Below are 14,925 nucleotides of genomic sequence, written 5' to 3' on the forward strand. Positions count from 1 at the left end.
CGGCGGTGGACGCGGCCGTTAGTGCGGTTTACCCCAAAATGTCCTGCAGTGGGTGCATCATGCATCTCAAAGAGCACAGTCTGTCGTAGATGTTTTGACACGACAAGAAGATCAGTGACGTCAGGGAGGAAGTTCCTTCGGTATAGAATGCCGCGCTGGAGGACATATCGGCGAACGGATGCGTCGGTAGGTGTAGAGCGCAGACGCTCGATGAGTACTCGCAGCGATATTTCTCGGCACTTCTCATCGGCGATGTTAGCGAAGGCAGACACAGAGAAAATGCCGTTGGCGGTACTATTGTCGGCGTCGTCAGGCTGGTCGACCGGGTAGCGAGACAGGCAGTCAGACAGGCAATCACCAGATTTGTATATAGCAGAATAAGAATGTTGTTGGAGGCGTAAGGCCCAGCGACCAAGTCTTCCTGTAGGATCTTTCAGGGAGCATAACCAGCAAAGCGCGCGATGGTCTTTGAAAACGGAAAAGGGTCGGCGATATAAGTATGGGCGGAATTTCGCAACCGCCCAAACTACGGCTAGACACTCACACTCTATGATGGAATAGTTGCGCTCCACAGGTTAGAGGAGCCTGCTGGCGTAAGCGGTAACACGGTTGTGGCCGCGCTGGCGTTGTGCCAGTACTGCGCCAATTCCATGGCCACTGGCATGAGTACGGATTTCGGTAGGTGCAGAAGGATGAAAATGAGCCAGAACAGAAGGCTTTGTGAGACGATTTATTAGATGCGGGAATGCAAAGGCATCCTTTTACCCCTCTGGAAAGGGGCGTCTTTATTCAAAAACTCGGTTAGTGGTCGTGCTATGCGCGCATCCTTTGCACACTTCGGAACAGGGAAGTGGGTAACAGAATGGATCTTGCCTGTGTCCGGTTGCACTCCGTTCTTGTCAACGAGATGTCCAAGGACGGTAATCTGGTGACGGTCGAACTGGCACTTCGATGTGTTGAGTTACAGACCGGCTCGATGAAAAACGTCCAGGACTGCTCAGAGGCGGCGTAGCGAATGTTGGAGAGAATAACATAACGTCGTCCAAGTAGCACAGGCACTTGGACCATTTGAAACCATGAAGAAGGCACTGCATCATGCGTTCAAAAGTGGCAGGAGGGTTACATACACCAAACGGTATCACTTTGAATTGATAAAGACCGTCGGGTATTACGAAAGCAGTCTTCTAGCGGTCATCGTTTACGGCAATCTGCCAATAGCCGGAGCGAAGGTCAATAGAGGAGAAATACCGAGCACCGTGGATGCAGAAAAGGGCGTCATCAATACGAGGTAGGGGATACACATCCCTTTTGGTAACCCTGTTAAGGTGACCATAATCCACGCAAAAGCGCCATGAGCCATTCTTCTTTTTAACAGTACAACAGGTGATGCCCATTGACTACGTGATGGTTCAATGATGTTCTTGGCAGGCATTCTGCGAACTTCGGCATGAATAACTTGACGCTCAGCTGATGGCACTCAATATGGGCGGCGATGATTAGGAGGGGCATCACCGGTATGAATGCCATTGTTTAACAGGTGTAGTTTGGGCCAAAGGACGGCGTTAAAGTAAAAAAAAACATCGCAGTCGGAAAACAGAACGCGGTAGATCTCACGAGCGTGATCGCACGGCATTGCGGGCGCTATCATCTTCTGGACCGGCTGAATTGTCGTCTGCTGAAATAGATGCTACTGAGTTGTCCTCGAGTGAGCAAAGCTGGGCCAGGGACATCCCGCCTTGCAGCAGGCAGACGCAATTCACCGTAGCAGATAAAACTGTATGAGGCATTAAGATCCCTGTGTGTAAGGGGGACATCTTGCATAGGAGCCACGATGTAGTGACCGCGGAAAATGATGGGGATTACACTAAGTCACCGTAAGTCCATGCGGAAGGTGGCAAACGAGCAAAGTCTACGGAACTGAGGTGACTGGGGTGTGCTTCACGGGATCCAGAACAGGCAGGTCAAGGCGGTGTGTACTGGCGGAACAATCAGTGAGAGCAGAATCTCCGGAGAAGTCTAAGACGAGGATGATATCATGGGATAGTGGGCGATGACTGTTACCAGCACGATAGTGGATCAATCGGCGAAGGAGACGCGGGCGGCACACATACAAGTTACGGGGGCGGTTCCGCCATCGGCAAGACGGACAACAGGCGTCATGGCGGGCACGAATATTTTCCTCAGCTGGTTACGAATGTCACCGCTCATTATCGACAAATGCGTCCCAGTGTCTATAAGAGCAGACACAAAAACACCGTCGACTTGCACGTCAAGAAGGTTCGTATGAGTGGGTAACGTCAGTAGAGAATTTGGCGGCGTATGGAGCAATGCAGCGTCGCCTCGAGGTGCTGCATCGTCTAGTTTTCCAGCTGGGAACGGCGTCCGAAGGGAGTGGGCGAAGAAGAGCGACGGGCCTGGGCAGAGCGAGATTGTCATCGTTCGGGCGAAGGCGAACGAGATTAGGGGTGGTTCGGCGCAGGAGAATCAGTGCCGGCATTATTGGAGTGTGCGACATAGGGACGAGAAGTGCCACTTGGGGCGCGAGAGTAAGCAGTATAAGTAGACCGGGTCGGGGAACTCCAGCGACTGTGGCAGTGACGAGAAATGTGACCGATTCGGTGGCAGTATAGACAAATGGGCTTGTCATCCGCAGTGCGCCATTCAGATTGGTTGCGGAAACGTGGTGGGTAAGAAGATGCGGGAAGGGACGGAATCGAAGAAGCCGGGTGGATATCAGGGTGATGGGCCGAGAAGATGGTGTCCAGATCCATGTCTTTGAACTCCTGGCGGACAATTGCCGGTATCAGGCAAACCGTGACGTCAGGTGCGTTGGTGGGGCTGGAGACGAAGGCCGCCTTATAGGCGGCCTCGATCTCACGCTGGACGATCCTGGTAACATCGCCAGTGTTGTTGGGAGGAGGAGTGTCGGCACAGGAAGATGTCACTGGGGTGTTGGGCAGTCGGGCAAACTGCTGGTTGATACGTCGGCTTTTAGCGAGTTCCATGCGGCGGTACTCTTTTATAACTGCATTCACCGTTGTCACGTTGCTGAAAACGAGCAAGTTTAAGGCGTCATCGGCAATGCCATTGAGAATGTGGAAAACCTTGTCCGACTCAGTCATGTGTGCGTCAACTTTGCGGCACAGAGCCAAGACGTCCTGAATGTACGTGACATGGGGCTCTGTTGACGTCTGCACACGGCCGGAAAGCGCCTTCTGCGCGGCAGGTTGGTGACCGTAGGGGTTGCCGAACAACTCTCGGGGCTTTTGCTTAAGTGAATCCCGACTTGTGAGCTCATCTTCGTGCGTCCGAAACCAAACTCGAGGTGTGCCAACGAGGTAAACGACTACGTTGGCGAGTATGATAGTATGGTGCCACAGGTTATTGCGGCTGACGTGTTCGTACAGGCTGATCCGGTCCTCGACGTCTTCCCCGTCTTTGCCCGAGAATATGCCAGGATCACGGTGAGCGGGGAGAGTGATGCAGGTCGTCGAAGTGGCAGCAGCTGTCGGAGGCGGCAGAGTCGAGTTGTCGCCGGGAGCCATGAAGGAAAGCTCGACATACCCGGCACGGCGAAGCTCCGTGACGAAGTACAGGGAACGTCCACCCCCACCAGATATGTTACGTAGGAAGACGCAGCCGAAAAACTATATACAAGTATATTTACAAGGAAATAGGCCACGTTTGCTCAAGAGGCAACAGCCTGCTCTAGCCTCTAATCGTCGTTATCGTCTTCACACTGATCGCCTGTTCGTGGTGGCAAATACTGTTCCTTAGCAATATCATTGCTTTATTGAAGACAGGGCAATAGTTTCAGGACACTGGCCTGGGAAACACCTGATGCAACCCATAGATAGCCCGAGCTGTTCCCGTCGACTCAAACATACTGCAATGCGGTGAGGAAAGGAGGTTGAAGAAGAGGAGGCCAACGAGGGTCCCTGCGACGAGCAGCAGCACTTCAAGGCTGTCTTCCCGATCGATTATCTCTGAAAGCGTTCATCTTTAAATGAACACACAGTCATGCGTTACAGTTTTCGTGGAGGTTGCGGAGTACGAAGACCACCCCCCCCCCCCCTCCAACGCAGTTATCCAACTGCCGGGTCATTGCCAAAGCCATCGCCTTTCTAGACTGCCTACACTAAGGCTTTTGGTGGAAATGTCACGCGATGAAAAAGCAACCTAGACTGTACCAGCTAGAACAGTTTCTTCGGTGTCAATTTCTGCGGCGGCGGGTTCCTAGCAACGCTAGTACGTGATAGAGCATCCATTTTTTGCAGTCAAGTGCGGCGAGAAGGTGGACGACTGGCTCGCCCCCTGCAAACGGGTGAGAAACTACTGCTTACGTATATAGGAAACATACTGACGCTCCGCAGAATGGTCAAACCTGGCACGTTAGAGAAAGACAAAGTCGGCCATTTCTTTAGGTGAATCTCCGAGGTTGTTTATAACTTCCTCATCGGCAATGAGAGCCTCAGCTCAGTCACCCACGTAATACATCGTTCCCGCAGTTTTCAGACCCTAAAGACGCGGCGCATCATATCAAACTTTGGCCTGCTCACAAACGTTACGACTGCTGCCAGAATGGACGACAGCCAAGCACTGCATCTGGCATCGACTGTTAGTCAGATTGTGCGGGAGGAGCTGAGTAAACACGCAGAAATAAGAAACGGCATGTGCTTCTATGATGCCCAGCAGCTTTGCCTTCCCACACTGACTCATTTGTTCATTGCTGCAACAGGTGTGGAACAGTACCGGGCGAGGCTACGATGAAGTACGCAACCGAATATGCGACCGAACTACCACCACGTGTCTGGCTAACACCATGCTACCGGATATACTCCACCATTCTCCCGGAACCGAATGAGCGATCTTATCGTCCCGACCATACTAACATCTCCTTTCGAGGGTACGACGTTGTTCTGAAGCATCCTTCGTGTTACAGCTGTGGTGTCACTGGGTATATTTCTCGTCTGTGTCGTCTGAACCTCCAAACACCAATGTGGTACGAACCATCATCAATACCATCTTGGCCCGAGAGTCGAAACCGCGGCCTTCCATGGTCTCAAAGATCATTTGGGACAACCTTCCCGAGCACTGTTTCACGACGCAATCACAACAGTGATTCTCTTTTTTCTGACCGCAGCTAGCCTCCGCTAGCTTCACGCCAGCATCGCTCTAATTCATCGCGGCCACATCGCTCTCATCACCACCGGAAAACCAGCCAGCGTGACCAGTGGAATCTAGGTCGCCGAACACGATACCACACAGATGCGTCTGCGAGTTGCGATGCTTCGAAGCAAAGCTGCGCTGTTAATTGATGATGTATGTGCCATGGCTTTGGTGGGCGCTGGAGCTATGAAATCTGTTATGAGCCTTTCTTTCTACAACCGCCTTTTCGTAAAATGATGTTTTCTTTACATGGTCATAGAAGATTTCGGGGTGTAAGGGACGAGATGCTTCGTCCACTTGGTGCTTCTATTGCTAAATGGAAGCGAAAGCAAGAGCTTGCCTTTACTTTGAGTTGTTCATATGTTCGGCTACACTTTGCAATCTGCAAGCCGCCTGATTTGCTCAAATCGTAGAGTGGCAGTACGGTACCAGAACGAATGTTTCTTCAACTGCGAGGCTTTTCTTTCTGGGAACCCGCACGGCTTTCTGTTGTAGCACTTGTTACGATTGTGTGGTTGCCTCATTTTACGTTTAATCATGACACTCATGGTGATGCACTTAACAGATATTTGCTTTATACGACAGCTTAGTACTGCTACGTCATTATTTGTTGTTTCTTTTTTTCTAGGCCGTAGTAGCATCGACCTGCGAGTCTGGAACTCTTCCATTCACATCGGCCCATCCCAAAAATGTGTAAAGTACTACAAGAGTGTGGAAAGTCACGGGCATATCATTTACAAACACCATTGCCAGAAAATAATTGCGAACCTGAATCCAACTTCGCAGATGCAGCAGCAGCTGCACGGAAAGGTACCTGTGGTTCCTAAAGGAAAACAATCTTTGGGATAGCTTTCACTTTAAAATGAGTGATAATTTTGGTGCTCCAAAATGAAAAGCACATATTGGAATTCTTAAGAACGTAGAAAATTTGCGTGGAAATAAAATACACTTGAGGCATGGGTATCGTCGCTTCATGTGCACAGGATGGGATGAAGAGAAGGAGGACGAGTTGCTACTTCATTAGATTAAGAAAATAATCGCACGGGAATGGCCTTCCTCTTTGTGCTTTGGAGAAACGTTCAGTCAGTGGTCATATCAATAGCGGTGATAGCGTCAGTGGTTTAGACAGCAGTGATATCAGAAAATTATTTCTGCGTGAAGCTTTCAGTGAAGATAAACTTGTAAAGCAACAAATATTGCTCGCTTACTATACCCTAGTAAACTTACCTTACTATAGTAATGATTGCGTTATAGAAAAAAATGGCAGCTGGATGTCAGATAAACGGGGTGCGGCTTGTACGATTCGGCCCTGTGGGCAACTATCAATGACGCCATGGCCATAAACAATTTTATCGCAATGAAAATAACATGCGCTTGACTGTCTAAATTAGTACCCTCATGTATATGTGAGCCTCAAGAAGTATAGCCAAGTTTGCGAAAAAGCTTTTATATTATTGTTCGCAAAGCCAAAAGGAACCCCTGACTGCGTATACTCATAGCCAAAGCACGTGGCGAATTGTTAAGATTTCTTCTGAGAAAAAGTATTTGAGAATTCAACATCCATTTTAAGAAAAGGCACAAAGAAGGGAAATCACAGTAAAAAAGGGATTCAGCAGAAATATTATCATTCAGACAAATATTCATAAACGCAAACTCTTCGGCCAATTGATACATAATGAACATCAAGAAGGGGGGTACGAGCGAAACACAAAAGACGCGTACACAAAGAAAATGCGTTAGACACGGGCGGACGAATGTGGCTAACAAAAATATTACACCACCTTTACAAAAACGTGTTCGGATAGTTCAAAGAGTGTAGGATGTGTTGACATATTTTGCTCACTACTTCTTTCTTTCTACAGATTTCTTTATTTTTTGTCTCAACAGGGTTGTGTCGCACCAACAGGTCATACACATGAATAGGCGAAAACTTTCCAAGCAGTTTAAGCGCAACGCTAAACTCTGCTGTCATGGCGATGATTTCCTCATCGGCTGAAACAGCCAATATATTGTAGGCCATATCGTTTGCGAGTATGAACATAACTTTGTAACTTTTTATGTATTACGGCAGCAAGAAAACATACAGAATTTATTTTAAATACGCCAGTAGGAATATTGCAATGCGCCAAAAAAATGTCTCTCGCAGCAAACAGTGAACGAGGGACGCATGCCAAGAGGCTAGGATGCGGAACGCAGTGACGTCAAACTCAGCATCAAGCTACGCGTGTGTATTCATATATGTAATTGCGTCTGTACACCATACAGAAATGTCACAATTTCCTGTTGCAGTGAGCGTCACTGCAATCCTTGGACTGGATTACTGCGTGCATCAATTGCAGGAGAAGCGGAAATGGTAATTTCATTATTAAGAACAATCCACTGATACTTTTAAGGAAAAGCTTTACGGCACATATTGTCAATAATGAGTTGCAATAGGTGAGCTTTCAAGGTATCTCGAACTATGATTATTTCTAAGGTCCCCATGGGTTCTGGGTTTACTTCCGGTAAACATTCATTGTTTCTTTACCTATATTTTTAGAAGCCACCGCTTCGTGCTCTGAATCTCAAAAATAACTGGAAAGCCCATGTAATTCACCGCGCACTGTCGACATGAACTTCACAAAAATGACGTCATACTGAACATTACTTCGAAGTGAATGCTGCATGCAAAATTACCAACTTTAATTCATGGGAGTTACGTTGCAGGAACGACGTACAAATATCTGTATACAATACTTACGAGACAGACAACGATGCATAAACGATAGGGCTGTCGAGACCAATTTCCCCTTTACACGTCAAATCGTCTTCATCTTACTGGTGCCACTCCTTGTTGCGCCGTAACATAACCCCCGCCAGTAAAGGCGCCGTCTATGACTATAACTAACTTTGAGTGACGTGAACTTGCAGCAAAGTAGTGCTTCAGCTGGGACACATGCAGAAGATCCGTAGGGATACGCGAGTCAACGGAGCGATCTGCACCATATCCTACACCATATGCAATTACCATATCCATACCATACCATATGCTACACCATATGCTGACGCAATATGGTGTAGGACCTTGTGGAGCGCGGCAACAGCTTTTCAGACAAGCAGAAACGGTGACATGGAGTCCCTTGAAGGACAACTGATCCAGGAGGAAATAGGACGTCCCGATCTAGGCTGTCGTACCGGATCATCTGGGTGGCGTGAGACTACTGAGCCAGGAGCCGGCAATCTGCCGTGCCGTACAAGTGTGGGCGAAGACGTCTTCAGCGTATTCAGTGGAGTATTCGACGAGGAAGGAAGCAGAGGGTCAAATGACAAGCGAGGGTGGTGGCGGAACAGGAGGGAAAAGGGCGAAAAGGCAGCGGTATCATGGCGCGACGAATTATAGGCGAACGTCACAGGGAGTAACAATACGTGTAGAATGGTATTCAAATTAAAAGGTCCTTTCTCATTATTGTGAATTAGTCGATTATACGTTTTGATAATTCATGCGTTATGCCTAACCCTTTCAGTTATAAATCTCACATCCACAGATGATTGTGTTTTATTTCCGTACAGTGTTGAAAATAACACGCGGCTTAAAACACATTTCGGTTATAAAATAAGACCCGCATGGTGCGTTCGTTGTGGACATTAATTTTCTTCACGTGAAACTTTTTTTATAAACTTTTTTCCATGCCACAACTATATTTTCATTTTGCGAAATTCGCTTACACGAAAAGTAATTGGAACCCGTTAATTGCTTTCGTAGTGACGGGCAAAGGCCGTGAAGACATTGGCACAGTGCATAAAGCGTTGTATAAAGTGCTGCATCTGTAGCTAAATATATTGCGGATCTACAAAACCTCTGCGAGGCATTAATCCTTAAATAGAATTATCGGTACGCCTTATTCTCAGAAGTTGACTGCTCAAACACCAGTGACATAGAACTATAGCATGTTTTATTTATTCAAACCAACTTTTTTTTGGTACCATCCAATCGAACATGACCGAGAAAGAAAGGAGCAAACACTGCGCTGTTCCAGAAAACAACATTTTATATAGCAGCATTGTGAAGAATTTCTTTACGCGGCCCAACAAAATTTTTATCAAGCGAATTGACACGACAGCTTCAAACTTCCAATGACAATGCGTTTTGCCAAATTTCTAAATATGGGTGATGACGCAGAAGTAAGAATATCATTGCTCACATAATAAACACTCGTCTGTCCTAAAGAGATGTTGCACAACTGACCATTATTTGTTCATAGCTTGAAAAAATGTCCTCAAATGATCTGAAATAGGGTTACATGAGCTGCTTCCCTTCCACTCGTCCACACTGTTACATATGGGCGGTAGGATGTTATTAAGATTTACGATAAATACTAATAAAGCCAAGTGCACCAAATAATTCTCTAAACTGACACACTGCTGAGCGGTGCAGTTAGATTAGTCGCGCTTGAATATCAGACGATGCTATGGAATTCTAAATTCTGATAATTGTCTTCTAAGGCATCAGTATTCTCTGGCTGAGCTGTTTCTTCGCTTTTACTTACTTGCTTTTCCTAGCCTATGCATGTCAACTTGTCACATTTCCAGTGCCAAAGGAATGAAACGCTGTGTGGAGATGGGTTGCCAGGAAGCTGATGGCCCCTACAATGCGATTATATCAACTAAGCCAGAACGCTGTCACAAAGGTTTCAGCACAGCTGTTTCTTTTTACAGCGAAGCTGTGTATGGTTAGGGTAGCATAAAATTTTCGTGTTTGCGCACACGAACTGTCATCGCCAGTGGCTCATACATCCACAACAACTCACACCCCTTTAAGCAAGCAAAAAATGCAGTGGCTCATTGTCCCATAAGGCAGAGGCTATAACCACTCAGCAAAGTAAAGCGAAGACAGCATAACTTCTTTCTAATTATGCATACACTACACAAAACAGGTCGAAAACTCTTATCGTTAGTGGCTCATACTCTGGCAAGCACGTAAGTGATGGAACAGCTTACAGCCCTGTAAGGTTCATGGCTACTCACTTCGGTGGGTTAGTTGCGATGACACTAACACTATGATCGTTGTAGGTGACTTCAACCTGAATGTGTCGCTACTGGAAAGGGAGTAGGTAACGCGAATCATGTCGCAACCATATCACTTGCGATGCCAACCCGATCCGGCCCAACCGACCACCCAACGGTATACGTGCATCTATGTGACATTATCAAAGAATGTGTCTGCAGATGCGAGTATGTCGATCAGGCTATATGAGAGGGACTGTAAAACCATTGTGACCATCGTCACTAAATAAGAGTGAGTCATGTCTTTACTACACCTTTCCTTACCCCGATGTTTACAGCTCCGCTGGCCACTCAGCTTCGCAGAGCGGAATGACAGTGAATTTTTCTTTTGTCATTTATTCACTCCATTCCTTGTTTGTTACGGCCTTGACGCGATGCGGCGACGGTGATTTCATCGCGGTCTCTTTATTGCCAGCAATAACCTATTATTACTATGAAAGTATTGTGGCTTTGGGGAAGGCAATAAAGTTCATATTTTCCCGCGCGACCGCGCAGGCTACGGACGTAAGGAGAGCAAACGCTTTCTTCGCCTTCTCCCGTGCTATGAGCCAGACGACCTTTCTTACGGCAGCGCAACCTTCCTTGAAAGCTGTTGCAAACGTAGGTTGCAACCGACATCACATTCGCCATTGCCTACATATGCACGCCCTTTCAGAGAACTGTTGAACAAAGACATGGCTGGGAATGGGAATCAGGAGCAACGGAAAACCTTCCACTATCTAGCTAAGGCCGTCGCAGACACAGCCTAACTGAAATTTCAAACTTCACTTAGAGGGCGTACACAGACAAATAGACCGTAAACCAACGGGACCATCCGTTCTTCTATGTACGTATTGTAAGTGAAGTTTGCAATGGAATACCAACCAGCCCGTACCCAAACCAAACCTCACTGAATTTACCGGACCTGAACATACATTTCGTTGTCCAGACAAACGCCTGCGATTTCGAAATTGATTCAGTGCTTCTTCAGACGGAAGGGAAGGAGCTGCGTCCAGTGGCATTCGCGAAACGCGTGGTGACACTGGCAGAGCGCAACTATTCAGTGACGCAGAAGAAATATTTGGCAGTCATCTAGGTGCTCCGAAAATTCGACATGTATGTAAGGGGGAAAGGGTTCAAGCTTGAGACCGATTATAAAGCCTAGAAGTGGCTGACGCACCACCGCGAGCCTAGCGGGAGGCTGGCGGGTTGGGCCCTGACCTTACAACACTTCGTATTCGAGGTCCACTATCGAAAGGAACCACAAACGTTGCCACCTTAGCAAGATCACGGGCACCAGTAAATGGCTTCCACCAGCCGGTCATGAGGAAGAGGAGGGCCAGCCGATCCGCACTCATCTAGAGGAAACCAGGTATAAAGGAAAGGCTTACCGGTACTGCCCCAATAGCCCGTGCATCTCGCTGGGGTAAGCAAGCACCTCTAGATTGCGTTCAGCAGGGGTGAACTCATCAGGGCTCGAAATCATGACACCCTTGGCCAAAACCTGGTCGCCAGTGTTAGGCAAGAAATGGGCGCGGAGAGAGAAGTCGGATAGCGCTTGGAAACCATCGGTACGATGGTGGGCGCGGATTCTAGCACAGCCGGTATAGCTGCCGGTGAGCTGGAGAACTATTTGCTTTGTTCGGGTGCAGCTTTCCTGAAATACGTGCCAGGCAAAGACACAAACGAGAGATTCAAAGCCGTCATACCGCGCCAGCTTAGACAATTGGCGTTGCAGCATTGCAGCATGGCTAAGGGAGTGCACCAAAGTCAAGGTAAAAAGTGTGTCGGTTTGCTAGCAGGCCTGGCATGCAGCGTGATGTATGTAAATATGTAGAGACTTGCCGCGTCTGCCAAGCAAGAAAGCCGAGAGGCGGGAACCGCCCAGCTTGCTGCAACCAATTTTGAGCACAAATCCAAAGGAACTCATGGTGTGCTATTTCATAACGCACCACGAAAGGGCACAAATTTGGAGTACTGATCAATTGGCACTTTAGTGGAACCGTTGAATTCTACCCGCTACAAGCACTGGCAACGCAGGCGGCCCTGAGAAAACCATGAGATACTTTTTGCCGCTGTGGGTTCCCAGAGCAGCTGATCACCGAGAATGCTTCGTATTTCACGTCGTAAATCTTCAGCGACACCCGCGCAGCGATGAGTGTACCTTAAGTGAAGACAACGCGCTACCATTCTCAGTCGAACGTGACGGAGACCCAGAGGGTGCCTTCTGTAATCGTCACGGCTTGTCTGACCAACCCACTATTCCACCCTTTGCCCCAATTTCTGTTAGGGCCTTGCTTCTGTTCGCCTGTCTGCTTTCGCCTTTGTCTTCATGGTGGAACTATCTGGCATCTAGAAAAATAAATCTTCAGTTGTAAGTCCCAATCTATTTGCTGTTTTTTATTTTAGATTATGTACCAGCTAGCCCAACAACAAGCTCTTACTAAGCATGGTACTTCTTCTTTCTTTTGCGCTTCATTCTACAAGTGGGAATTTACACCTACCGTGACATTTCGTCACAATAAATTTAGCATAAAAAAAGTCCGCCGGAACTTACGGTAAAGGCACGTGATATTATACCAAACCGGGCAGCAGAGACGGTATTATGCTATGCGATAACCTACTTATGTAGAAAATTAATGAAGTGCTCAGTCATCCAGAGTTACTTGCATAGTGCGAACGTCAAATCATACAGCAGCTACAGAAGTTCAGGCAGTATCGACACTGTCGGTAAGTGGCAGAAATGATTGCGCCATAAAGTAGGAGGTATTTTTCTTACGACGTATCAGCTATATTCTTTTAAACGATGTACATGTAAGCAGAGATGTTTCCTAACTATATACCCGCATACATACATACATACATACATACATACATACATAGATACATACATACATACATACATACATACATACATACATACATACATACATACATACATACATACATACATACATACATACATACATACATACATACATACATACATACATACATACATACATACATACATACATACATACATACATACATACATCTATTTCAACAGCTCACAACTTATTACACATATTGTGCCCGCATAAGTGCAAGTCGCCTGTGGGCGGGTCATTGCAATAATGAGTTGCTAACTCGCTGCTAGCAACAGAAGTATGACGTATATACTTCATATCGCAACAGCTTGAAGACAACACTGAACATGAATATTTTACTGTGTTAGTAGCGTGAGGAAAAAACAGTTTGAAAAAATCAAATTTGCCGCTATTTACTTGGGAAAAGGTAGAGAAATACATATATAAAAAAGATCGCAATCTTTTTGTTTGCAAGACAATAGTGCAAATAATGATAGGAACTGTTTAAAAAACATACGTACACAATACCTGTCAAGTATTGTGAGGATCAAGTAACCATGCTTTAATTTGGTGTTTGGCTTCTTTTTGGGAAAGCTGTTGAATTATGAATGAATTTGTTAATGCGCCAATCGAGGATACAAGCGCGAGGCACGTACTGATGCGTTTATAATGCAGTGCACTTGAACCACTTGTCATCAGCCTCCCATAGAACGATGCATCACAAAATGAAGTGACGTCCGCTGGAACTGCGTCCGTAGTAAAACAAAAAAAATATACAGAACATACATAAGAAATTGTGAACTAAAGAATGGCGAGAGAGGTCTAGCTGTAGTAGCTTGATCGGTGAAAAGATATATCCTACGATTACGATAGTTCGTAATGCGAAAGTTGAGCGCTGCTGCGTACGTGTACTGAGGCAAAGAATTTGACACCGAAATGACCGCGACGACTGGGAGTGGCCGTCAGCGCCTTTACAAAGAGAGGGGCAGTATGGGAATACTGGCATGGTGAGCGGCATTGGACCCAGCTGAGGAAGAAGATGACAATGAGTGCAAAAGCAGTGGGAAGAGAATGCTCGCATGGTTGCTCCGAGGGACGCCTACGCTCAACGCAGGAAAGGATGCCTAACAGCTGCGTTCAAAAATTAAATAAGTGTAGCGTGGTGCATTACACAAATACTGAGGAATGACCAGCCTGCGCTACTAGAAAACTATATTGACGTGCCACTGTGCTTGAGAAGTTGGTATGGGCGGGTGAATTAGAACTGGGAGACAATGCGGTAACGCCAATGACACTTAACGGACATTGCTAACCACAGTTTAGACCCATACAGACAATAGCGGTACCATAATGGCAAAGCAGGCCCTGGGTAGCCGGTTGCTTCGCTTGGCTTAGCCATTAAAGAACATTAATCGGCATGGCAGCAACAGTGCTGGATGCAGGGCGAAGTGGCTTTGCCAGCAATGGCATTGAAGAGGGAACAGTGCCCTTCGGAGGCACAGCAATTACCAACTCAAAACCGATATTCACCACAGTCTATGCAATGTGCTGGCTTGGTATACAGGGTGTGCCCACCACCATGCACCAATATTTGAAATCAAGCAAATTTCAGGTAGCTGGACATAACCAATGTAATGTTGTTTGTCATCGCTTATCATACTCAGGCTCTTTTTTCATTCCGCATCATTACATAATTAGCATAAGCAATTATTAATTTTCTCAGACATTATAGTTAGATGAAAAATGTTAATGAAGAAATTAAAGAGCAACATGAAAAACTACCGATAACGCTTTCTGTTCCCCAATACATGCTACATAAACGTGCTTTTCGGAGTCTGAAGGAAGCCTTCGAAACAGGCAAGCGGCCAGTCACACGGCAATTTTG

At 46.7% G+C, this 14,925-nt stretch overlaps 1 protein-coding gene across 5 annotated transcripts in view; it reads left to right on the forward strand.

Moving 5' to 3' along the window:
• LOC135898983 (uncharacterized) overlaps nt 1-14,925 on the forward strand; it is a 115,307-nt gene that overhangs the window by 38,847 nt on the left and 61,535 nt on the right. For 4 of the 5 annotated variants that reach the window (XM_065428239.2, XM_065428240.2, XM_065428237.2 and 1 more), the window contains exon 5: nt 5,798-5,979. In XM_065428239.2, coding sequence (XP_065284311.2) covers nt 5,798-5,979 — 182 coding nt within the window. Of the gene's footprint in view, nt 1-5,797; nt 6,133-14,925 lie in introns of those variants that run through there. The other variant, XM_070522398.1, reaches the window with a different exon arrangement.

The sequence above is a fragment of the Dermacentor albipictus genome, chromosome 7 (assembly GCF_038994185.2).
Source record: "Dermacentor albipictus isolate Rhodes 1998 colony chromosome 7, USDA_Dalb.pri_finalv2, whole genome shotgun sequence".
NCBI lineage: Eukaryota > Metazoa > Arthropoda > Arachnida > Ixodida > Ixodidae > Dermacentor > Dermacentor albipictus.